The sequence below is a fragment of the Magallana gigas genome, chromosome 5 (assembly GCF_963853765.1).
Source record: "Magallana gigas chromosome 5, xbMagGiga1.1, whole genome shotgun sequence".
Taxonomy (NCBI): Eukaryota; Metazoa; Mollusca; class Bivalvia; order Ostreida; family Ostreidae; genus Magallana; species Magallana gigas.
The window spans coordinates 27,697,969-27,725,675 of NC_088857.1; the positions used below are offsets into that span (position 1 = coordinate 27,697,969).

The 27,707-nt window shown below is 31.6% G+C and overlaps 1 protein-coding gene across 3 annotated transcripts; it reads left to right on the forward strand.

Moving 5' to 3' along the window:
- The first annotated feature begins 1,480 nt into the window (after positions 1 to 1,480).
- On the forward strand, positions 1,481 to 27,704 carry LOC105331235 (atrial natriuretic peptide receptor 1). 3 transcript variants are annotated; one of them, XM_011433346.4, is made up of 23 exons: positions 1,481 to 2,152; positions 5,916 to 6,169; positions 7,079 to 7,181; positions 7,725 to 7,880; positions 12,828 to 12,934; positions 14,647 to 14,664; positions 17,320 to 17,455; positions 18,531 to 18,636; positions 18,738 to 18,862; positions 18,986 to 19,070; positions 19,289 to 19,391; positions 20,515 to 20,700; positions 22,329 to 22,505; positions 22,671 to 22,836; positions 25,005 to 25,154; positions 25,546 to 25,720; positions 25,831 to 25,971; positions 26,086 to 26,209; positions 26,318 to 26,386; positions 26,504 to 26,678; positions 26,854 to 26,952; positions 27,103 to 27,194; positions 27,282 to 27,704. In XM_011433346.4, the coding sequence occupies exons 1-23, from the start codon at positions 1,834 to 1,836 to the stop codon at positions 27,387 to 27,389; spliced, it is 3,174 nt and encodes a 1,057-aa protein (XP_011431648.3). In that variant the 5' UTR covers positions 1,481 to 1,833; the 3' UTR covers positions 27,390 to 27,704. The 3 variants fall into 3 exon arrangements, with proteins under 3 accessions (XP_011431648.3, XP_065940144.1, XP_065940145.1); XM_066084072.1 differs by lacking the exon at positions 14,647 to 14,664 and adding an exon at positions 15,946 to 15,981; XM_066084073.1 differs by lacking the exon at positions 14,647 to 14,664 and having other exon boundaries at positions 1,482 to 2,152; positions 27,282 to 27,703.
- Positions 27,705 to 27,707: the final 3 nt, after the last annotated feature.

Sequence of the window (27,707 nt, forward strand, 5' to 3'; positions counted from 1 at the left end):
GAAATAAAGTTCTTGTTATCGTGAATGTTGTAGGATAACCTCCTCGGTCTCGAAATGTTGTTTGAAATATAAAAGCCTCGGCTACGCCTTGGCTTTTATATTTCAAAACAACATTTCTCGACCTCGGAGGTGATTCTGCAACATTCACGAAAACTCGTACTTTATTTCTCAAATACACGAACCTCCTAGTATTTTAAGCTTAAGAAAAACGACACAACGACAGTGAAACATCCAGTCTCTGATACGCATATCGAATCCAACTAAGCAAATGAAAATATAAAGCATTGTTTGTTTTAGTAATGACAGGAACATCGATTTGGAATTTCTTTTGGTATGGAGGGGCTGAAGGTTAGATGAGACAAAGGAGGGGAGGGGAGGGGGAAATATCGCTCCACGTGATGATCATTTAAATCGGTTAAATGTAAAACAAATGATATATGGAATATATCAGGATATATCACAGAAGAAGCAAATGTATATGGCAATGTAAAGACCAAATGGTGTATCTCCGGCAAAGTTGAAGAATCACTAAAAATGGACCTAGTCAAGGAATTTTGACCAAATGTAAAGTTATCATCTCTGACTCCATCCAACTTCGCACTCTCGCATATTCGCCTTAAGGACGAAAGTGCAAAGGTGCGAGGGGCAACAACGGAACACCATAAATTAATAAAAGTGTATGAAGAAAAAATTGTATCTTGTAAACAGTGAATATTGTATTCTAGACCTCTGTTAACATCTTTGCGCTTTGCAATGTTACATAAACTTTGGCAAATTTCAAGTAACAGATGGGAGCTTGCAATAGAGAGAAAAAGAGAAGAAAGATCAAAGCAAAAGCACAAATATAACACATTAAGATGAACCTGATTAGGAAAAGGCTAGTTTGAATGAAATGCAAAATAACAACCGATTAGCGATTCGCTTTTGTTTGGACATCAATACTGAAACGGAGATTTAAAGAAGGTCAAATTAAAAAAAACAAACCTGAAATTGCTCAAAGCCTGAACATGCAAGTACAATATTCAACCTTTCATTTATTGAAAGAGGTTCCTTATTTTTTGAAAACAACATGCATGCAGTGATATGACGTTTGAAAGACCTAAATCTCTTGGGGGAAAAAAAAATTAAAAATCAAAAAGATTTGACAAAAAAATATGTTATTTGTATCATTAATGATACATGTAGAGTAAATATTTACAATCTTAGCTATCTAAAGCGTGGTATCAGAAATAATAATGGAATCGATATTCTGCATTGTTTCAAATTCGTATAATCCATTTTAGAAGTAACATCAGGTCGCAAGATACAAGCCTATAGAAATCAGACGTGAAAAAAGCATCTCCTAACATCTCCTAACATCTCATAAGCATCAAATAGATATTTGATGGTTTAAAAGATGAAAACAGTAGCGTAATCGATAAATCGAGAAAGGGTGCTCTCTGTATGCTGATGAACTATTGTACTCTGAAGAGTAGATAGAGTTAATACCTTGACAATTAGTGTTGGTTGTTGGGTTGGACGCGTGACACTGCTGTTTTGTGACACATTTCCCCTGTTCCTGTCTCCAATACCAGTACGATATCATACGGAAGCTGATCAAAAAACCACTTGTGCGAGGCAAGCCATTACTGGATGTTGAAAAGAGAGAAGCGTATAAATGCCATGGACAACGAACGAATGGTTACTTAGTTTTTATTGGTGCATTGTTAATGATGTGATAGTTTCCGACCCTATATATACAGGGTCTATGTGCATTTCATGTCTATTGGTCTTGCTTCTTTGAGTCTTCAATGGCAAACAACTTCGCCAGGTTTATAATAAAACCATTTAAACATGTTTTTCATTGCCATGCGATTCATAGTATTCTCTTCATTAATCCTTAGAAATACATCGTCTGGTCTGAATGTTACAGTAGGAATTTTGGCACCATTAACGGGTGCAAGAGTTTTGGGTGAAAGTATGTATCATTTGGTGGAGGATTCCTTTCTTTTGATCAAAGGTGATTCAAGGTTTTCTGAAATTCAAAAACACGATGTCAATTTCATCTATAAATTTCGGGACACCGGTTGTGACATTGGACAGGGGCTTTATGAATTGGTGGCCATCATGGACTTCCAATCAGGGGCTGAAAAAGAAATCGACACTTTCATAGGTAAGTTACTAAATCTGTCAAATTACATTACGATATGTAACTCTACATGATTTGTTTGCTTACTAAAGTGGTTATTTACGCTGGTGGTTAAGTACGCGTTTTCTATGTTCAAACAATAAACATGAGTAGTAAATACGCAGTTGCGTGATTTACCACTCTTAAGTTTTTGTATTTTAACCATACACGAGTTGGTATTTTACGCGGTTTCAAACTAACCGCGTAACTAGTGTAAATTTCCTCCATTCGTAAATAACCACTTTTACAGTATTTTGCCTATGGTTGTATATTTCTTTATATGTGGTATTTCAATTTTTAAACACATTTTGACCTATCATCCCATTTTTTCCCCTTTTTTCTTGCAAAGATTAAAATATACATTTTTAAAACACTTTTCCCAACTTTACATATGTAACATACATTCTTCCCAACTAAAGTAGAGCAAGTGAAAACTACCTATGAAAAAGCCAGATAAGTGAATATACAACGATTCTGGTTTAATATTAGTTTAAAAGAAGCCGGTCTGGGGTTTTTAAAAAAAAATTTCTCCGTAAAAACTTCAGTAGCATAACTACATGTATGTAATATATACCAACGCTTATTTGAGAAATTTCAAGAAAATCTACCTTCTGTTCTTTTTTTAATGGGACATCTAAAATATATTATGTACATTAATATGACGATTTATAGGAAATTGATATTTTTTGCACTTGGTATCAGGTTATTTTATAGAAATACTACATCAGAAATTTGCAATATTATTTTTTATTTTTTTATTTATAAAAAAACACGATTCCACAATCTGATTTATATCTATTGATATCTATTGACTTGAAGTATAACAAACTGACACAGACGTTGAAGTTGCATTAGATTCATTCAGAAATTACAAAAAAATAAGACACTACACTTCTGTGTGTAAAATTTTTCCTTTTTTTATTGTCATTTCTAAAACTTACCCCTTCAACTTTCCTACATCGCTTTCATTACGTCATAAAAGCGCAATGGAAACAATCATCCACAGGGGCATCTTATCCGCTCAGGCTCCGCCGTCACTAACTTTTCTCAAGTCAATACTCAACCTCGAGTTTGAGATTTGACCTCATATTTATGCACTTTTCTTTAAAAGATTTGAGATAAGGAATGAGATGAGGGATGTGAAAATTCTGGTGACGGTGGAGTCTGCTCTCTATGTCATATATATATAAATAATGTTTTATATGTATGTCATAGAGAGCAGAGCAGATAAAATGCCCCTGTGAATCACCTTCCAAACTACGGTAAATTCGTTTTATAAAAATTCATAAAATAATCAGTTTATTGTGTTCAGTTTCATTATTACTATCAAAACAATTTCATAAAAGCTATAGTTACACTGTATTTTGCTAGATAAAACAAGCGCAATGGAAACTGAAGGCGGCCACCTTAAGTCAAAATGTAATTCTCAGAGTCGGGCATCTTATATAGTTACTTTCATGCGTAGACAGTGTTAAGTGCAGAGATGCTCTAATCAATGCTGAAAATATTTTCAATGTTGGCAATTTCTCTCAGCATGGATTAAGTAATAAAAATTGTTTGTGCTCAATTTGACTTCAATAATCAATACCTCAATTCTGGCTGGTTGTCACATAACAAGAGATGTAGCAGCATCGTCGAATGAGATTTAAGATGTCTGTATATAAATGCTGGATGAGATTAAACATTCCTTTTGTTGGATGAGATTAAAGATGTTGATTTGAAGTCTCTTATCATATAAGTGCGATATGCAAAAATATCCCCTGTATAGAGGAGTTATCTTGCTATTTTGCTACCTTTAGAGTAATCGTGTTTTATAGGTATTTACATCTTATTCTCAGAGGACGCTGTTAGGAAACATAGGTGGCAATTTAGCCAAAAAGTATGACTTGTTTAGAAGTGATATATTCATCATAATATATCATTGTTTTATACCCATATTATCGAAATTGATAATTTAAATGAATGCATTTAGCAAATGGTAAACATAAAGCAATTGTTGTCGATGAGAAAACCCACCAACAAAATATTGTATCTTATATTTATAAAATAAAATTAACGCAATTTTACCCAATATATAAATATTGTTACAATTTTTTCGAAGAAGAGGGTTTTGTATTGTCATTTTAAAAAAAGAAGTTTTTTCAAAACAAATGAATAAAATACGTTTGAAGAATTGACATGACTATGTATATTGTAGTTTATTTAATTTAAGGAACTTACAGTACAATTTATGTTTATAAATCCTGTAAGCCATATATGAAATAAATGTATTTAATGATATAACCTTTCTATTATGTTTATTAAAAATCTAAAAGTTACATCTGTAAATGTTTTTCCATTGCATACAATTAACATCAAATTTCTTATTTAAAACTGTTTGATAACATGGTTTACAAAACATTTTATCTACAAGATAGAAAAATTAACACGTCTATGATCTATTACATTTGTATACCCCGTGTAAAAAGGAAAACTAGTATTGTTTCGTACATTTTCATATTTGAAGCCTGTTGTCATTAAAACTTGATTGCTCTTTGGTAAGTCATACTTGCTTAAGGCTTAAAATCTTTCATCAATATTCGGACGGTGAATTTTCTTTATAAAGCTGAAATACTGGAAACAAATGGTTTAAATACAATTAATATGTTTTATTTATTTGCAAAATTATTACATATAGACATTTTCTTGTGTTTAAATTGTCAAATCTCTAGTTTTTGAAATGTAGTATTTTCAATTGTGCTTATATATTAACCAAACTATTTATTTTAACCACAATGATATTGCCATTTTTATTTTTTCATTAAAAAAATCCGGCATATATAGAGAAAATAACTTAAATATTTATCATGTTTGTGCGTTTATATGGATGAGTTGCAGACATGTGTTCTATCTATCTATCTATCTATCTATCTATCTATCTATCTATCTATCTATCTATCTATCTATCTATCTATCTATCTATCTATCTATCCATCCATCCATCCATCCATCTATCCATCTATCTATCTATCTATCTATTTTTTTCTATTTTTTTTAAATCTATTTTCAAAGAACTTAAGCAATCAAATCTGTGCGTTTATACTTATGGATGAGTTGCAGACAGGTGTTTTATCTATCTATCTATCTATCTATCTATCTATCTATCTATCTATCTATCTATCTATCTATCTATCTATCTATCTATCTATCTATCTATCTATCTATCTATCTATCTATCTATGCGCGTTGTTTCCTCCATACATTGATTATTTTTATTGACTGTAGCATGAAATTAAAAAGACCAAGGTTTTATAGATACGTTAATCAAGTGACGGTGACGTCGATTCCAACAGAGCTAATAACCAATGACACACAGTCATGCTATGAATTTTTCTTTCTCGCTTAATTATGTTTGAATTTATTTGACTATCCTAACTTGAGAACTGAACTGAAGATTTATTACCTTTAGGCTAAAAACCTATCCAGATATATAAATAAAGCATGTTGTAATGGATGCTAGGAAATAATGCATCACATTAAAAGGATGCTGATATCGTAAAATTTATTACCAAAAAAAAAAATAATTGATATAATGAATAAGAAAGTGTTAAGAATATAAATAAGAGAGGCATGTGTTGTTACAGAAAATGGTAACATATGACGCTAAAGTAGTAAAAGACAGCCTTTAAATCAAACAAATCTTATTTCACTCTTTTTGCACGCAACATTCAGGCTAAATGTTAATTGCTTTATCAATGTCTCGCCACAGGCCCCGTGTGTGATGAGGTTTGTGAAGCTGCTGGTCATTTAGCCAAAAGATGGAACCTTCCGATGATTAGTTTTGGATGCGCCGAGAAGTTGCTGTCGGACAATGCTCTCTTTTCTACGTTTGCTCGAGTTTCCACGCCATATAGAGAGATGGAGACATTCATTGAAGACACTATCAAACATTTTGGATGGAATCGCCTTATCATAGCGGAGGGAACGGAGAAAATCTGGCGGGAGTCGGCAGAACACTTTGATGTAAAACAAGTTTTTAAAATTAAAGAAAAACAACCTGTAAACTTACTTAAGTGGATTAAAAATCTATATTAACATATAAACAATAAATGCCATAAAAAAATTAAAAAATGATTTTTTATTCAAGCTATTCGAAAATTTTTATTAAAGGTTCTTTCTGTTATATTGATTTTGTAATAGGTGTGTTTTTAAAAAGTAAACACACTTTCTTTGTTGTTTCATAAAAGTATATAACAGAAATTATCTAAATGATAACAATTTGATATTTTGAAGAAAAAAAGATCACGTATCAATATGTTTCATGAATTATTTCTTATCATGTATGTTAAACATGGCCGAGCGGGGGTGGTTGTACCCTTAAGGTTTTGATGGTTAGAGGGCATAAACGCCAGACTTTTTGATGAAGTTACTATTTGAAAGTACAAACGTCTAAGACATCAATGATTTCCTCTTCCATCTCAGACATCAAACGTAAAATTTGAAAAGTTAATTAAAACAGTGGTTTCTTTCGTCTCTTTGTATATTTTGCAGTCTCAAATGTTATATAACTTAGGAAAAACAGGAAGAGATTGAACTTCTTAAATCAAAATAGACATAATAAGATTCTTGTTAATATTAAGCGTTTTATTTGTCTGTAAAAAGGAAATTCTGACCAAAACTTCTTATATCACGAAATATGCTTCTATCTACTTTGATGCACACATAGGAAAAACATTCAAGGAACAATATTTTTGCATGAAAAACTGCATTAGATAAATACGCCAATAAGTATTTTAACTAAAATATTTTATGAGACATGTCTAAAAAAATCAACGTATTGCACTTTCAACAAGATTGAAAATATTATTTGCCTGGTATGAGCTACATCTATTTTTCGGGATATTTGAAATAAGTTTCGATGTTTCATTTTAGGTAGTACTAGAAAAGAAAGGATATGATGTTAACCTACTGTCTATTTATAACGATCCAATATATCTGAAGCATCATTTAAAAGTTGAATCGTACACAACAAGAGGTATAAACTATCTCTCTCTCTCTCTCTCTCTCTCTCTCTCTCTCTCTCTCTCCCTCTCTCTCTCTCTCTCTCTCTCTCTCCTTAGATAAAAATACATGAAATAAAAACAAAAAATAGTCAACTTGTCTCCAATGTTTTTGTTTTACGATGCTAAAACTACGCTGTGTAATTTTGTGAAGTATACTATCTTTAACATTAATTTTACAATGTTTTTCTTGGAGCAAACAATAAACGAGTAACACAATGAACGATGATACTGCCAGTGTCAAATTTGACATTTTTTGCAGCTCTCAAAGATGCAGTGTCAAACATATCAAAGATTCAATATAATCTACACTTTAAAAAAATACATTACTTGTATTCTGTCAGGTCAGATTTTTATCTTTGTGGAAATACATCAAGAGTGTCTTAGGGAAGTGAGGTCCCTAAATTCGTAGAAGATCAGGGTATGAATACATGAAAAAGAGGTTATAATTATGATATGTGGAATTTGTATGGATTATACATTAAAAATTAATTGAAAAAAACTTCTTTTTGTTTCAGTGTTTCTGATATATGCGTATCCACGCGATATAGTAGGATTATTGTGTGCAGCTAATGATCTAGGCTTGCTGAATGGAGAATATGCATTTCTTACTGTCGACTTTGACCTTGCATTTCACGACTCCGATCTGATATGTCCCCTGAACGTAACTGACGGTAAGAAGTCACGTGATCATCATAAAAAAAATCATTAAGTTCCTACTTTATGATTTAAAAATAAGTCAGGCAATTTTGGAGAGAGAGAGAGAGAGAGAGAGAGAGAGAGAGAGAGAGAGAGAGAGAGAGAGAGAGCAGTTGAACAGTCATAGTGTAAGTCTCAATGGAGTATCAAGCCAATGAATATTGAAGAGTTCATCAATCGTTTACAAATAAATGACAGAACCGGATCTTACCGCCTTAATCATTGACAATTTTATGTGCTTATTGGCCCTAGCATGTTCAACAAACCACACCAGAACAATGCGGGGAAAATGTGAACCCTCTGTTTATATAGGCTGTTCCAATAGTCAACGTTGAGGAAAAATAAACCAGTTACAATCGGTTATTATCCAGTCACCTACAATGTTTGTTACCCTCGAAGCCATATTAACCAATTAAAAAAAGAAGAGTTTTGCTTAAATAACTTCTTGGGACGAATACAGATTGGTGATAACCATCCATCTTTGCTTATGAATGAAAATAATATCATGCAAATATACAGGTAAATCCCGATCAAGTCACTGCAACTGAGCACAAAAATTTTTATTAAATCAATTAAACTTTAATTCCTTTAATTTGATGATGATAAATTTGACGACATTGAATCATTCTTCGACCCTTCACATATAAAGTTATGTCTTCAAATTCTACATCGCACTTTTTTTTTTTAGACTTTTGAATTATATTTCTCTCAATTGTGGCAGTAATTGCGCCATAATCATTTAAAAAAACAAAAAAACAAAAACAAACCAAAAAAACAAACAAACAAACAAAAACAAAAACGTTTAAAAGAAGCGTGTCTTATCAAAATCTATTTCATTTTAATTTTTTATCTTGAAATTAAAATTGAGTTTGACTTCAATACTACAACAAACAATATGCAAAAATTTGTTTATTTGCTTAGTGATCATTGAAATATAATTAATTGTGAATATAATTAACAATTATCTAACAGAAAAAACTAGCTTTTTTGCTGTCAGAAATTCATTTAATTGTAAGCTTTATATGTTATATGTATGCATGTGTATTCACATATTAAGTTCAACTTCAAGCTCAATGTAAAAACACATTTTCGAACCTCAAATTAATTATCTTTATTAGAATTTTGAATAAAAATGTAAACAAAGAAAACTAATTTCATGAAAGGTTATCGAAGTATGCAGAAAAATATCTTTGATATACAATGTGAACAGTCTTTAATCAATTTTTAAAGGAAAAAAAATGTCTTGAATTCCTCTTTACGCCATAGCTCGTACTTTCCATTATTAATAGTTTCAAAAGGTTAAATGATTACAACTTTGGAGTTCTTGGGGACGTATCAAAGATTGTCTAAGCACATACGATGTAATTTGGTCCATTTTGGTCTAACCTTTGTGTGCTTTTAAATGAAATTCACATTAACTAGCTAGCGAAAAAAAGCATTTAGGTTAGGACAAACTTTACGTGCACCGATTAGAGAACTAATGGAGCGATATGTAAATCAGGATGTCAATTATGGATTTGTTTAGCCTGAAAGTTTTTATTTATTGAAACGGATGAAGATGACAGCCATCGTACACGTAATTGTACTTTGTGCCTTGTGCAAATGTTGAAGGTATTTTTCCTTTGTATTAAATTTTTATACACAACTACACAAACATTTTAGATGTTTTACATTAAGAATAGCTAAAGTGTTTTGTTAAAGTGTTAAAGCTTAGAAAAACAGAAATAGAGACCGAATTCTTTCATCTTTTGTTTAGAGTAAAATGTTTTTGTTGGTGGCTCATTTGTTCATAATGGCACCGAGTCCTGCAGAAAAATAAAATGGTATAACTTGCAGTTGTCACCTCTCTTTAACCTCCTCGTGAATAACTCATGCAAAGTGAGTTAAAGAATAAAAAAATTAATTATTGTTACAGAAACGAGGAAGCCAAATACCTGTTTTAACAACAGTCCAAAGAGTAGACCGTTTTCAATATTCCTATTTAAAAGGATTGGAGGGATCAAAAGTGTTAATTAACACCTAATTTGACAAAATCAACAAAATTGAGAAGGAAACACATTTTATAAAACAGATATCGGCATTTACCAGAATCTTACTTACCAGGGTTTATTTTAACCGTTGACACATTGGAATGTTGTAAACACTCGGGAAACTGGTTGGATGTGTCATTCTGATTCGTTTAAAGGGGCATGGTCACGATTTTGGTCAAATATTATTTTTCTGTTTTTATTATATACAATGCTCTAGTAATGTATTTCTAATAATCAAATCATATTTGTGTGTCAGTCGATGAGTTTTAAGCAAGATACAAGGCTCACAATTCTTCGTCATGTAAACAAGGCTCGTGCCCTGTTTTTGTTTACATGGGTTCAATATACTAGTAAAAAATCTTTTTTAAGCTGATTTATCTATCTTTTGATTCTTTTTAAGAACAATTAAACAGTTTCAAGCGTTTAACACAATCATGTAAGATCTTAAACTGGAATTTTTACTTCAACGTTCAAAATATAAACAAAAGCTTTGTTTACATTAGTGAAGAATTGTGATCTTTGTAACTCTCTTATAACTCAACAAATGACTCAGATTTTGATTGCCTATTACAAATGTCTTACTGAAGCATTGTAAACATTAAAATCGAAAAAATATGTTTTGACTAAAATCGTGACCATACCCCTTTAAGGACTACTGACTGTTTCTAGTTTTCATGCGATGATCTCTGACTAAATAAATGTAAGTTTTGATTTCTTGCATGAATCATAGATCGAAAATGTTATCAGTTTACAATGGACTCTGTCGTGCTTGAAAAATACACTCCTGTTACATGAATAGAAAACTGAGATAAGCGATGTATAGTGTAAGCGGGAAAGCGTGGTTCTTTTACGCAGGCCTAAATTGAATCCAGCAAATGATTCTTTTCTAAACGTATGCTGATATCCTGTTTATAAAAAAAAAATGACGATAAAATTTTGTGCCAGTGCATCTTCACCAACTTTAAGATAGATATTTCATTCAATTTTAATAAGTAGATGGTGTTCTATTAGGTGGGAAAAGCCAACCCAAGTGCTGATAGGTTTGTTTAATAGAATTCTGCAGCTGTCGCTTTGAAATAAGGATGCTATTGATTTTATATCATTTTTTCAATTTTCCCTTAATGATTTTACAATTCCGCTGATTCCGCGTGTTCAGTTGAATGAATCCCTTCCTGATACTTTCTTTCTTGGAGTTTTTATATTTGCATAAGAAGTAATAAGTACATTCTCAATTTTTCTTGAAGTTTGAATTTTGTCCCTTTTATTTCCCGCTATTATTTCGATATATTAGATACATGTACACCGCATTACAAATTTACAATAGAACAAGCAACTTTTTGGTCTTGTGTGTAAAATCAAACACAATACACTAGTAGATAATTCTGTCCGACTTGCATGTGTTATACAATTATGCTTACGTTCAAACAACTTTTTTTCGTTAAGATACCTATATTCTCGGACTTCAGAAAGAACGAATGTACGAAAAGAAATAAAAGGGGCATGGTCACGATTTTCACTAAAAATTATTTTTCCGAACTAAATGTTTACAATGCTTCAGTAGGACATTTTTAATAGGCAACCAACATTTGAGTGTCATTTGTTGAGTTATACGCGATTTACAGAGCTTACAATTTTTTGTTTTGTAAACAAAGCTTTTGTTTACATTTTGAATGTTAAAGTGACAATTTCAGTTTTAGAACTAAAATGAATGTGTTAATCGTTAAGAACTGTTAGTTTATGCTTAAAATGATTAAAAAGATAGGCAAATAGACTTGAGAAAGATTTTTTTACTGGTATATTGAACCTATGTTAACAAAACCACGGCACGAGTCTTGTTTACATGACAAAGAATTGTGAGCCCTGTATCTTGCTTATAACTCTACGACCGACCCTCAAATTCCATATGATCATTAGAAAAACATCTCTAATGCATTGTAAATGATAAACACAGAAAAAGAGAATTTGACCAAAATCGTGACCATGCCCCTTTAAAGTATAATTTGATAATCAGCTTTGTGGAAGCGTCTCCGGGAGTATGTGAAAATTAAATCTCATTGAGCGTAAAGAGCAGATATCATTCTGGTTTTGAAATTAAATTATGAAATAACTTGTGTAATATGTTTTAATTTTATGCTTAAAGATTGTTTTATATGATAAAGCGATAGTTAAATGGACAAATGATGACAAAGTCATATTTATTAAATCATTTTTCCCTTTTGTTTTTGTACATATGCATGTTACATGTATTTCACTTTATATATTCTGTTATTTCTCACTTACAAAAAAAACCTTTCACGACACAGTGAATTATCATTATATCTATGCTTGTATGTATGTTGTATGTAAGAAATGTGTAGCAGAGTTGTGAAAGTCATGTTAAAAATATAAATTAAAAAAAAATATTACTAATATAAATACATGTATTACTATTGCGTAAGTTTTCGGAAAGCCGTGATTATTTTTGTTATCAGTGAGTAACCGATGTACATAGTCAGAAACGTTCATTTCATATTTGGCTAGGACATGAATTGTCTGCAGTACAGTTCAGGAACTTATCTACCCATTTATAAAAAATAAAATGTTACGTCAAATGCCTATTATGTATTGTTTATAACTAAGAACCATACGATTCATATGTTTAAAGAGAAAAATTCAATAAATCATGCAATATCTTATATTTACAGAATTTTCTTAAGTTTAAATCTGGCTCTTCTTCTTTGTATTTTTATTGAGCGATTAGATTGTGATCCTGATAATACCATTTTTAAATAAATATTTAGCTAGTACCCAAGTAATTGATGAATGAAAACCCACTTGGCAAGCCGTTCTTAATTATTGTTCGATTTGATAGATCAATAGTATTTTTAAATGTAGATGTTTTTTTTATCACAGGAGTTTTGGATTTTACATTTGATATAATGTCTTCAGTGAACCACATTGAACACGCTGATCATGGCGAGAACCAACATGATGAGGAAGTCACCACGGGACGACCAAAAGTAAGGCAGACATATTTAAACTTTGATCCTACACACTGATGTATGAAATAATTCTATAGAATGGGTTCTAACATTTTGAATAACATCGTTTATTATTTGTTTTTTTTTAGGAAGAAATAATTGCATCCTAAGGTCAAATAAGTTTTATAGTGTACATGCTTCAAATAATCATAAAAGAAAAGGATAAATCCGTAAACTTTGTAATAACTTTTTATTAGTTAAGTACTAAGTTGCCTTTATGTTTGAAGAATATAATTAATGATTAGCCATTTTCAAGCATTATTTTGGCTAAACGGCGAGCAATATATGTATATACATGTACGTGTTTCGCACTAGAGTTTAAGTATTGATCATTTGAGGAAAGTATTTCTTCCACAAATAGAAAAAGGTAGCACAATGTTGTATCGGTACTGTACTAACTTTTTTTCAATTTGTGGATGAAAAAACAATTAAAAAATGATATATCATTGTGCTAACTCTTTTTAACTATTTACTTATATCTGGCGAATCTGAAAGAGTACACATTGTAAGCTCATGTTCAACTTTTTTAAAAACTATTACGACAGAAATGCTTAATCAAGTACGGAATTATAAGGGCATGGTCACCATTTTTGTCAAAATTTTGTTGTCCAATTATAATGTTTACAATGCTTTAGTAATGTATTTTTATTGGCATCCAAAATCTGAGTATCATCCGTTGAGTTATAAGCGAGTTACATAGCTTACAATTCTTTGCTATGTAAACGAAGCTTTTGTTCCCATTTTGAATGTTGAAGTGAAAATTCTAGTTCTAAACCTAAAATGAATGTGTTAAACATTAGGAACTCTTTATTTATGATTAAAATGAATAAGACGATAGACAAATCAGCTTGGTAAAGATTTTTACTGGTATATTGAAACTACGTAAACAAAAACAGGGCACGAGCCGTGTTTACATGACGAAGAATTGTGAGCCTTGTATCTTGCTTATAACTCTACGACTGACTCTCAAATTTCACTTGATCGTTTGAAATGCAATCCTAAAGCATTGAAAATAATAAAAACAGTAAAATTGAATTTGATCAAAATTTTAAGGTTTGTGTACAATTCACAATTTGACCCAATACTGAATACAATATATCTTAGTAATTTTATGCACAGGGCTCCGTAAAGCAAAGCGTTGACAGACGAACTGTAATTGTTTTGAGATCTTGAAATAAAATTGATTTTAAGAATAATTACAAATTGTCATTATCTGTTTGAATAGTGCACATGCTAAGGCAAATGAGTGGTCTTTTTAAATATATAATGGTTGTCCTTCTTTTATTTCAAGAAAAATATACTGTGAACGGATAATATAAGGCGTGTATGATATCTGGCGGAAATTGATTTTTAAAGATTGAATTAGCGTATTTCTGGATGCTCTTATTCTTATACACGTGTATGGCATTTACATGTAGCAATGTACATTAGAATTAGCGGAAGTTGCTTTCCGCCAAAAACTCTAAAAAGAATACAGCCAAATGTAATACGTTTAAAGTAAACAGTAATTACTGAAAATCTTTTGATTGAGGTGCATAAAATGATGTCACTTAAGTAAGAAGAAATCTGTATTCTTAAAGTTAAGTCGACATAAATTAAAGTATTGTCTTTATCGTATTCAACATATTCAAAAAGAAAGTGTAAATGTCAGATATGGTTATATGTATTGTGATTATTTCCTGTTTCCATAGATTATATTACCCACCGTTGTAAGTGATAACATGTAACTATTCTATTTATTACCCTCTATACTGTAACAAAAGCCATATCTCCTGTAACATAACCTATACCACCTATAAATAGCGATGTAACTGCATTAAATTTTATAATTTCATCATGTTTTTATATGGTGCATGCTTTTACATATTCCTAGTACAGGGTGTCCCAAAATATCGGATACCATTTGAAATTCGTATAAATAAAATAAAATTTGGTCAAAACCTTTAAATTGTGACTCAAATAAAAAGTAAAATCTTATAATTTTCTTCACAACAAAAAATTGGGAGAAAAACGTGCTTTTGTTTAAATTATGATGTCACAAAGTTGCACCATACTTCATTAGTTAATTTGAATTTCAATTAAGATAAATAGGACAAGAGAGCAAACATCTTCCGTTTTAAAACTGTATTTTCAAACATACACTCCAGATATAGTTGTACAAATTATATATAAAAAAAAGAATACCCTGGAGAAAAGCAATTCAACAAGTAACAGATTGTTTATATCGTGAGCAAACTTTGAAAAACGGGACCCGTACAGTGCCTGTTGTGAAGAATTTTATTCATCGACTTGACGTCGTCATTGATAAAAAGGACGTCATTTGGAGCACTTTCTTAAAATTTGTTGTGATTTTATTAACAACACCCAATTTGTCAAATCTTGATGAATGTTTATGAAATTTGTTGAGTGAAAAATTACATCATATAAATTTATAAAAATGCATTTGATTTTTTTTTTAAATAAATCTAATCAACATTTATTTAAAAAGTAAATGGTATCAGATCGTCTGGGACACCCTGTATGTTCTAATTATGTTGGTTTGTAATGCCTAACCCGAGCGCTTGAATATATGTTATAATTATTATCTTACAGTTATTTGTTGCAAGTGGTTTTCATCGCGGTCATCTGACGTTTTTGCCGTCCGTTATGTGTGGTGTGAAGATCACAAATATGATTAAAAACTCTAGTTTTCTACTTAAGAAATTCTGTCTTTTTGTAGCTTTCAGAAAAATTAATTTTTTATTATATTAATAAATCATAAAACATCTAGCTATCTATAAAACATTAAACATGCCACTGGTTATATTTACTTTACAGGAATCTATTGATCATATGAATAAAAATGATTATAAAAACATGGGTTGATATTTGGTGTATTAAAGATTTTGCCATGGATAATTCTCTATGTATAATCTAACGTTTGAAAGTATCAAACTAAAGTAATTTGTAATATTGACTGGTATCGTTAACTATATACACGTATATTGTAGATGAATATTATTCATGACAGCAGAATATTTGGTAGAGTAAGTATTAAAGAAAAACAGGCACCATGTCGAATTAAACTTTGCTTAGGAGTTAAAAAAAATGACATTGTCTGATGAATCGATGATGATGAAAACTTTATTGTTCACTGCTTGTGGTCATTTAGGAATGTTAATGAATCACCGTTCGGTCAACCGCCCAAATCAGGTTTTTTTAAACTTTCTTTATCTACTAATTAAATCTTAAAAGAAAATATGAAACCCTTTTTGATTATAAGGCCTTAATATTTTGATGCATCGCCTCGATGAAATTGCATGTAAATAGTGTAACCCCTTACATCTGCCTGATATATGTATTTCTTTCTCTTTGACAAAGCAACTTTTCAGTCTTGAAATTGCAACTTTTGAAAAGTCGAGCTAATTATTGGTGACTTGTGACGAGTACGAATGTTTTAGTTGCAGTGACGTTCTTCAGTTGAGTTTTTGACAAATTAAATAGCTATTATTTACGCTCCTTTAAGCACTTTTTGTCTTAGTCGATTTTTTTTTCTTGGTAGTTAATATTTTCCACCGTGAAAAAATGCAATTGATTTTCTTGCCGTTGAAGTAATTGAGTCATATTTGCACACCTTAAGAATTTCTTGTTTTTGTAACTGCACGTATATTTCCCAAGATCAGTTTGCTTTAGTATTTCATCATGAAACAGTCTTTGAGTAATTGTTTTAGAGATCTTTATTGTTCTCATGTGTCCGAAAACAATCCTATTATTCCACTGCATGTCTGTATTAAATGTAATGCAAAAATGTCAAGTCGCCGATGTTTTAATTATGCCGCATGATGATAAAGTTTTCATTTGTGTTTTTATTCTTTACATGGAGTAATTCTAAAGTGTGATAATCGTTAACGGTATACTGTGGAATCATTAGAATTCGTTGTGGCTCAACTTTCGTGGTATTCGTCGGTAGATCTCCCCCACGAATTTACATCCTCGACGAAAACAAAATTCAAAATGGTTACTTTTCTTATTGAAACTGAAAACTGACACATCAACGAATTAACATTCCCAAGAATAAGCAAAAAAATCCACAATCCACGAAAATGGGTCCCCATGAATTTAAATGATTCCACAGTATATGATGTGTTTTTTTTGTAACATTTATCTATGATCTTACTCATCATTTGTAATTTTGTTATTTACTTATACAAACATTTGAAAATCCACACAATTGCTAAAAAGATTTGCTTTTTATTCGGAATGGCTTTTTCCATTAGTATACATGTTCTAGTAACTAACGAAATAATGCTGATGCATGACCTATTTTTATAAAAAAAATTATGTACATACATTTGGCGTTTATTGATTTTATTTTAACAATTTAGAATGGCATTGGATTACACCTTTTGTCGGACGCTTTGTACCTGTATGCGACAGCTCTAAATGCAACTTTGGCGGAAGGATACACTCCAAAAAATGTTTCCAAAATGATACAAAACATGAAGAACGTAACAGTTACAAGTAGGTTATCAAATGTGGAAACGGAAGCAGATGTTAAGTTTATTATCTATCTAATCTAAGAAAACAAACAAAGAAAACAACACGTTGTAAACATAAATTCATATATGAACGTGCTCTTTCTAACCGTGTTGCTGTAGTAAAGAGCAAATTAACAAAATACATCAAGAACAATTTATCTTTTGTCAATAACAAACGCGCTCAAATATGGATCAGCTATAATCTTGTGAAACTAAATACATGACTACATGAGAACCCATGAGAATGCGGTCATCAGAGACTTCTTATCCAATGCTGTAGTCTGTCCCAAGATAAATGCTGCACGATTTTTAATGAAAATACACATACCTGTGAAAGAAGTGCAATTCAATTCGATGGAAGGGAAAATTTCGAAGATAACTTCATTCACACTTTATCACTTTTACCTCGTAAAAATTCACAGAACGAAAACAAGATTTCCTACGTAGATTTATAATGGAGAATGTTGACGTCTTTTCTCCTTACGGAAGTCACTCGGAATACATTGCACAATTTTTCAACGTTATGATCCGGGTAACTTAATCTCTTAATCAATGGTAAATCCCCGTGGACTTTTTATTTTTAGCCGTGCGACCTGACAAGCTAGAGGGGACGTTTCAAATGGGAAATCTTGGTATTTTTTCATACTATTGAATAAACATCGTCTGAACCAAGAGTTATTTAAAAATAAATAATACTTAACGAAAATATGCGACAAAATATCTTGGGACAGACTATAATCGTCCGTCGCAATTACACTTATATCAAATGCGTACGAAGTATATATCATGAAATAGAACATGAATAGTAAACACGCAAAGGGGATCTTTGATTAGTCATTTAAAGGGCATTATATATATATATATATATATATATATATATATATATATATATATATATAAAAACGTTGTGGTAGACTTTAAGACTTTATGAATGTGATAAAAACTATATTGATCAAGTTTTATCGTTTATCAGTTATCAGTTCTTTATATCTGTTTCTGTGTACAAGTATCTAAATATTTATTCCATTTCCAATTCTGAATTCTAATTTGAATTTTAGCTCCTTATGGTAATTTTTCTACCAATGAGAATGGAACAAGAATAGCTACGTTAGCGCTATATAATATATATCAAGGGGATTTTACTCAAGTTGGAACATTTGACAGGTAAAGTTGCCCTGACACAGGTAGTGAATAAACGATAATATAAAAATCTTTGAGGTTATGATGATTTATGTTTATGAATTGAAATAACTGTTGTAATTTAGCATACAAAGCAACTATCCAGATGATGTTACGATAAGATGGCCAGGAGCTGGGACACAAAAGCCTCTAGGAAGACCAAAGTGTGGATGGGATAATGAGTACTGTGTTCCCGTCAATTCCAATACATGTTAGTTCTCTCTCTCTCTCTCTCTCTCTCTCTCTCTCTCTCTCTCTCTCTCTCTCTCTCTCTCTCACTCTCTCTCTCTCAGAGAAAACTTGATTGACAGCTCTTTGACCCGCCTTTTTACAGATCTCGTTGCTTCTGTGTCTGCAATGACGGGGTTGGTGCTACTCCTCTGTATTACTTGCATCATCATCTTCTTCCACGTGCGCAAGTAATTATCTTCCTTGCATGCCTGTTTTCAAAATAGTATGAATGTGAATACTTTTTGAGGTTAAGTTGTGCTCTTAATTTTATTTTATTGCTTGATGATATTTTTTATCTATCTAAACCATTTAACTTTACATCAAACCATTAATTTTATATCGATGATTGGGCCAACGTCAGTACAGTAACTCACCTTTAACAAACACGTTATCTGATTTGCTTTAGAAAACGACTATTAAAAGAGGAAATGGAAAACATGGAATGGAAGATTCCTTTCATCGATTTAGACACCAATTCCGGCAAAACATTCCACAGTATCTGTAGTAAGGTAAACAGCAACAAAAAGCAAAACTTAAAGTAAAGTGAAAGTACATGTATAATGAGACGTCAACTTATACCGACACCAGGTTGTTGACATAACCAGTCGCATCCTTGTTCTAACGTTGCTTTTTTTTCTTTCTAAAACATATGTACATATACTGGAATACAAAGGGTGGCCAGATTTATCAAAGAAAAATGCGTTTTATAACTTTTATTTATGCATGTACATGTACTTACACCCGATTGCATACTATAAATTATAAAGTTACTTACATCTGTGCGGTTATAATTTGCAACAAGAGTAGATACAGGCCTTTTTGGATTTGACATATTCATTTCCGGATAAACGCCAATATTTACATTCTAATAAAGTTTACATGTTAAGTGTGTGGAAAGCTACTGCAGATATAGCACAATGACACAGACAGGGTTCTCAAAGATTAAAATGACGATTTTTTATTATGACGTCACAAACGTTGAACGCTGTAAAATGCAACGTTACAAGGGAAAATCAGTATAACGCGCGTTACTCAACTTGTATGAGCACACCGCTGAAGTTATGAGACTATATCTTTTCAAAACATAATGATTCAATGCTTAATTGCATTTCATGATTCATATCTTGAATTTAACCGAAATTTATCAAAATTTTGCCATATTAATTCAAATTTTGAAAAAAGTTGAAATTTCTTTGAATAATAAAAAAAAGCTATAAATGTTTATATTACACAATAATGTATTTTAATCAAGATTTTAAAAATACCCCAAACAACACAATATTATTAAACAAATAATACATAACTTTTTTCTCACTGTTTTAAAAAAATTAAGAAACGTTACTATTCATATTGTTTAACTACGCAGTGATGTTTGTATCTAGATTAATGAATAAAAAGCCCGATATGCTAAATGTAATAGATATGTTGCATTTTCGCTTAGATAGATGGAAATCACAAGAAAAATGTAATTTAGGATCAACCCGTGTAGTTTAAGTATAATACTATTATCAGATTCAAAATTAAGAGGTGAACAATACATGTAGTTTTATAGTTAAACGTCTTTTCTGCTAATTTTTTGAGTAAGTCTCGTACATTTCTGGAAAATCATTAGTATTTACTTTATTTGTTTAGTCGTCGTTTCTGAACGATACAAGAAGAACGAGCCGATCATACTCAATAAGTATAAAAACAGAAATGTCGAGCGGCCAGCAAATATTTACCAAAACTGCCAAATACCAAGGACAAGTGGTAGCCATAAAGTTTGTCAACAAAGCCTTTGTTGCCATTTCTCCAGTTGTTGTTCAAGAAATCAACCAGGTTTGTTTTTAAAACAAAAAAACTTACTATATTGTTTGCAGTATCGCTAGAAGTAAGTATGCATCAACCAGAAACTGATTTAAATTGCTAAATTGTTTATTATTCTATGAATATGCATTGTCTATAAGACACACATGTACATGTACTTCAGCAGAGTTATAAAATATGTTCACACAAACCAGTAATTGTTTTAACATCCCAAAAAGATTTTTGTTTGTGTTTTAGTATGCAAATACATACCCTATGAGCAAAGAGAACAGCAGGCATGTTTACGAAACTTTCCTGTAATATGATATCTATGTGTGTTCCTAAAAAAAATTAGGAGCATTCTTTTAAGATCTATTTTGGACTCATCTTAAGATGAGACTTGACGGTGTTTTAGGAGCAGCTAAAGTAAGGACACCCTAGCATACTGAAATCTTTCTTATTTTTATTGAGAAAATGTTATTATAAATTAACACGATAAAACCGGTTTGTTGTAAACATTTATAAAAATATGCCTTTATGTCTATAAATTTTAATAACCAACAACAATCAAGTTAAACAAAAAAAATTAAGACCAGTACTTATACTATTTGAAACCATCTTTTGTGTTAAGAGGGATTGATAGTGGTGGGCACTTTTAGACTACATTTAAAAAAACCCCACTTTTTAATCCAATAATAGTTTATAGCTTTAAAAATCATTATGCTATCATTAACTCGGATACGTTATAGGCCAATGATTATAGGCCAATGATTATTTAAAAAACAAAAGCGAATTTTTTAAAGGTAAAATGTGTTTGAAATCATTTGAAACTCTTGCTTGTAAATATATACACTAACAATTGTTTAAGATTAAATATATAATATGGGGAGAGTGCGAGTTTATATGAAATTAAATGTAATGTACATGTATCTCGAAAATACATTAAACAATTTATCAAATATTAAAAATTTCTCTCAATTATGTTAAAAAATAAAGTGAAATATTCAAAGAATGATTCCTTTTTACTTATATTTTCATACTTTTCACCAATTGTACAATTTAACTATTACCATTTTTACATTATCTTTATTTTGCATAATTATGCAAATGTCATTTGCGACATTATGAAATCTACTGGACTATAGGTGTGTTCAAGTTAGATTGGTAGTGTTATTACAGAAAAAGACACTGGAATTGTAAATATATGTTACTCATTTAAGAAATTTAATCAAATATAGTGACTATTTTTTTTTTGCTACACAGATACTATATCATTTGTAACATACGTTATTTATCAGGCACGTAGCAACGGGGGAGAGGAGAAAACTCGGGTATCCCTCTTTTTGGCAATATTACTTTGTCATATCCAAATATAGTAAAAAATGCACAAGCCATTTGGTCTCTCCACTTAGCTTTCATAACTAGGGAAAGTTTCAAGAGACAGACTTCAGACTAAGACGTATCCTACGGCGTTCTTGAAATGCATCATCATAGTCTTAGATATCTTCGCGAGCATGCCTGCAGATATTTTGCTCTTGAAAATTTTATTGCTCTTAATGCGTATCATTAAAATGATATTGAGATTTTTGTTTATTACTCATTAACCGATGACTAATGAAGCAAAATAATTTTAAATTGATGACCAATTCGATGTGTTCCAGATTAGAAGATTGAAGCACAACAATGTGTTCTGTTTAGTGGGCGCATGTGTGGATCCTTTAAACATATATATCGTAAGCACGTATTACAATAAGGGTAGTCTTCTGGACGTTTTATCAAATACAAATATAAAACTGGACTGGATTTTCAAACTCTCCTTTGCGTCAGATATTGCTAAGGTAAGTACTTTTCCTTGAACCCCTACTATCATGAGTTATTTTTTTTTTACCTTTTCATCTAATGAATAGCTTAATCATATACCATCAGAACACTTGCAATAAGGTTATATACAACAAAACAATAAAAAGAATTTATATGTGTGGAACTATAGCATGATGTTTCAGGGAATGGCCTTCATTCACGACTCTGTGATAGAGACACATGGTAAACTCCGCTCCAGTAATGTATACGTGGACTCGCGGTGGATGTGTAAAGTTGGGGATTTTCCCATGCCAAACTTCTGTGACGGCGAGAAAACACGTGATGACGAAAAAAATTCAGAAAGCTTCAGTAAGTCATTTTCAATATCAAGGCTGCATTGAGAAAAAAATGTTTTATTTGGCATCAATGACATGTTCATTTATATTCAAGAAAAAAATATCAAAATCTTTACACTCAACATATCTATTTCAAATGTTCTGTTAATTAAAGGGACATGGTCACGATTTTGGTCAAATTTTATTTTTCTGCTTTTATTATTTACAATGCTTTAGGAATGCATTTTTAATGATCAAATGAAATTTGGGTGCCAGTCGATGAGTTTTAAGCAAGATACATGGCTCACAATTCTTCGTCATGTAAACAAGGCTCGTGCCCTGTTTTTGTTTACATAGGTTCAATATACCAGTAAAAATTCTTTTTCAAGCTGATTTGTCTATTTTCTTATTCATATTAATCATAAATAAACAGTTCCTAATGATTAACACATTTATTTGAGGTCTAAAACTGGAATTTTCACTTCAACATTCAAAATGTAAACAAACGCTTTGTTTACATAGCGAAGAATTGTAAGCACTGTAACTCGCTTATAACTCAACAAATGACACTCAAATTTTGGTTGCCTATTAAAAATGCCTTACTGAAGCATTGTAAACATTAAAATCGAAAAAAAAAATTTTGTCCAAAATCGTGACCATGCCCCTTTAAATACACGGAAGAAACACAAATTTATTAAGTTGCAACTACTCATATACATATGTTTCAAGCAGAATAGAATTCCAGACTATGTTGAGCTATTACATCACTTGAGTTTTAAGAACAAGATATAGAAATATGCGGCAGTTTAAAAATTTCAACTAAGGAAATTTGAAAGATGCTGGTCACATTGGGAAGATTTTTTCTGTCTATAATTGTACAGCTAAATTATACAGAAGTGGAAGTTTCTATAATATTATTATTGCATATTTTTTATTTATGTTTTTTTCTATTACATTTCATGGCTACCATTATTTGTGTCTCAGTTTTAATTTACGTAATAAATGATTTTGCAGATAAAAGGTTGAAAAAAAAGGTTGCAACTAAGACAAATGCTTTAAGGGAGTGCAGTCATCATTTACATTTGAGGATCAAAATGTTAACATTTCTTAAACTGGCTTGTTTCTGTCCATTTGGCCTAAACTCTTGTCAAAAGATGAAAAAGCAATATGAGGATTTAAATATTGTTTTGAATGCTAGATACGCTACACGAACATAACAACGCCCGTTTTAATCACTTAGAACGGCGCGGGAACAGACTTTAAAATCTTGAAAAAATAAAAGGAGGTCATTTATGTCCACTCTACAATCATTTGTTCAGAAAAAAGTCAAATTTAAGTTGTTACTTTGTCTCAATTGTTCTTAAAATTGTTTGTAAAACTTTACATTCGCACGAGATATTTTTGTCTGTGGAGGAACATTGAAGTTATATTTTTCATTTAATCTTTGTGCGAAGTAAGAACTTCTAATGTTTCTCCGTAAGGAAAATATGGACCGGACAGGTATTTTGCAAATCCTACTACGAATTTCTTTTGATGAACTGTCAGATGTGAAATACTAGTGTCTGATTACACGTACTTCAGTTGAAAACTTCAAATATCAGAGTTATCACCCCAATATCATGAACAAACTACGATGCATAGCAGCATGTTTTATCTTTTGGGGTTTTTCTTCTGTCACCTAGGAAAGACTTCGATGTAACCTTTTACTAGTATTAGAAATTCCAACTGAATTGACCAGACAGCTTGACATGAGCATGATTGAAAATGATATATGTCTATTGATGTATAATATTTAATAGATATTTATTAATTCATCAACATTAATATACGTATTGTTGTAAATTTTGTTGATGTCTTTTTTTTACAATTATCGTCACTAACAAAATTATCTAAACTCTTAATTACATGTATCTTGTGAATTCTGACCGTAAACAGTGGTATACTCAACAGATGAATTTATATCGTGTATACATATTCACTTGCTATGCACATCCATTTAATATATTTTATTTTTTCATCACATATATTGATCACAATTTATATGTCTTACATAGGAAACTTAAAAAAAATAGCGCACTAAGTAAATTTATAAAGATCCTAGAATATCAGCAAAATCAAACTAACCCCCCCCCCCCCCCCCCCCGCCAAATTAAAAATAGAAACACAAATAAATTTAATTGTCTTTAACATGTTTTGCTTTAGAATTACTCTGGGTGGCTCCGGAGCTTCTTCGACTAGTGTGCGTCCCTCCCAAGGGAACTCAAAAAGGGGATATATACTCATTTTCTATTATTCTACAAGAGATTGTGTTACGTGCAACGCCGTACGAGAACGAAACACTAGAGCCATACGGTGAGATACAATGTCATGTACCCTCTGTTTAGTGTGCATTTATACCAGCTGAGTACGAAACAATATACATGTACCGGTATATGAAAAATAAAACATCAAAATTTCTTGAATATCCAGTACGTAATCATGAATACATGTATTTTTTTTTTTTAATTTTTGCAAGAAGATAATTTTAACCTTTAACTCTTTCCTCAGAATATTTCTTCAATATCCAGTACGTAAACATGAATGCATGTATTTTTTAAAAAAAAGTTTTGCGAGAAGATAATTTTAATATTTAACTCTTTCCTCAGAATATTTCTTGAATATCTAGTCTAGTACGTAAACATGAATATATGTATTTTTTGAAAAAAGTTTTGCGAGAAGATAACTTTAACAACTCTTTCCTCAGAAATTGTGCAGCGAGTAAAAACGGTGGAATCTCCGCCTTTCCGACCAAAAGTACCTTCAAACGCTGCAGATCGCAAAATCTTAGATTTAATGAGAATGTGTTGGGAGGAAATCCCAATGTTTCGTCCAAACTTCTCCACCATCGTGTCCGTTTTAAAACAAGCCAACAACGGAAGGTTTGTTGAACATTTATATATTTTAATTATTAAAATCATGACATTACTCGTATATATTAAAACAAAACCTGGCGTAAATAAACAACACAAATTTCCCATTTTGCATACAGGAAACCAAACTTAATAGACCAAATGATGCACATGATGGAGAAATATGCTGATCATCTTGAGGAATTGGTAGGAGAACGCACGCGCCAACTGGAGGAAGAGCAGAAAAAGACCGATGAACTACTTCATCGAATGCTTCCGCCGTATGAACAATTTTTCAATAATGTATTTTAAATCAAGTTAGCGGATACACACATCTGTAGACGAATAAAAAAATCATTAACCTGGTTTTTTTTCTCCAATTTATATACATGCAGAAGCATTGCCAACGACTTGAAATATGGTAAACCCATTCACCCGGAGAGTTTTGACTGTGTTTCCATATTCTTCAGCGACATCGTTCAGTTCACAAAGTTAGCTTCAGAGAGCAGTGCAATTGAGGTATGTCTTTACATCTCCGGCAGTCTTATCGAATTGTCTCTTTTTATTCCGTATTTAGATCGCCTTAACTTTAAATACCGGTACTAACATTTGGCTGTTTTGTTTTAGATCGTAAACTTTCTAAACGACCTGTACACTTGCTTTGACACTATCATTGAACACTATGACGTTTACAAGGTAGGGATATTGCCTAATTGAAGCAATGAACCAGTTGAAGCCGTCTGTATATATTTGACAATATCTAAGAAATATGTTGATCTATCAAAAAAAAAATGCGTTGGTTTATCCTTTAAGGTAGAGACAATTGGTGATGCCTACATGGTCGCGAGCGGCCTTCCAGTGAAGAATGGATTGCGTCACGCCAGTGAAATCGCCACCATGGCCTTGGACCTTTTAAGCAGTGTGGCGACTTTTGAAATCCGACACCGTCCTGGAAGACAGCTACAGCTTAGAATCGGCATCCATAGTGGTTAGTAGCCCGACCCTGGTCTTCTCCATCGTGGGCGGGGGGATGGAGTTAAATTCCATGAAGAATTTAATTTTTTCATTGAATCTCGTTCGTAAATTCATTTATAAACCCACACTTCTGAATATGTATACATGTACGTTTCAAGAGTCATCTGCCTGTATTTCTTCATCTTCAGGTCCGGTGTGTGCTGGTGTCGTGGGATTAAAGATGCCCCGGTATTGCCTGTTTGGAGACACAGTAAATCAAGCATCTCGAATGGAGTCCTCGGGATTAGGTATGAACCTACAACGCATTATTCATCATGCATTTCAGTAATTTAATCACAAAATTGTATCCAACATTTAATTACAATTTTATCCAGGACAACATTGTTTGATAGCTGTTAATAATGAATATGTATCAAAGTATAATTGTTTCCTTGTAGCTCTTCGCATTCATGTCAGCGAAATCTGTCGGGACATTTTGGAAAAACTTGGTGGATTCCATCTTGTTTATCGTGGCCAAATTACAATGAAGGTGTGTTTGTATTCTTTCTTTGCAAATAATTCATTTACCTATTCCCCCAGTATTGTAATGTTTAATTTACTGGCTTTTTTTGGGTAGGGATTAGGAGCAGTGCCTACATATTTTCTCACTGGTAAAGAAGGCTTTAATAAAGAACTGCCTTCGCTTGCTATGGCGGCTTCCTTGGAGGACCATGAGTTCAAGTAACTAGCTAACCGGAGGGACAAGAAATTGAAATGACTGGAGACTGCAAACTGACTGCAACCTGGAGAAACTTTTGATCTCGCAAGCAATGGGACCTGTCATCTGGAAAATTGAAAACTTAAGACTTTTTTCCGTAGTGCTAAACGATATGTGTATGCCAAAAGTTGTTTTTGTCACGACTAATGCATTAGTTATGTATAATATTATATTTTATTGTGACTGTAAAATGGTCCTTACAATCAAGTTTGTGAAAATATATTTAAACATAAAAGTCAATAACGAGAATTGTTTATTGAGAGATGTATTATATTTTGGAACATT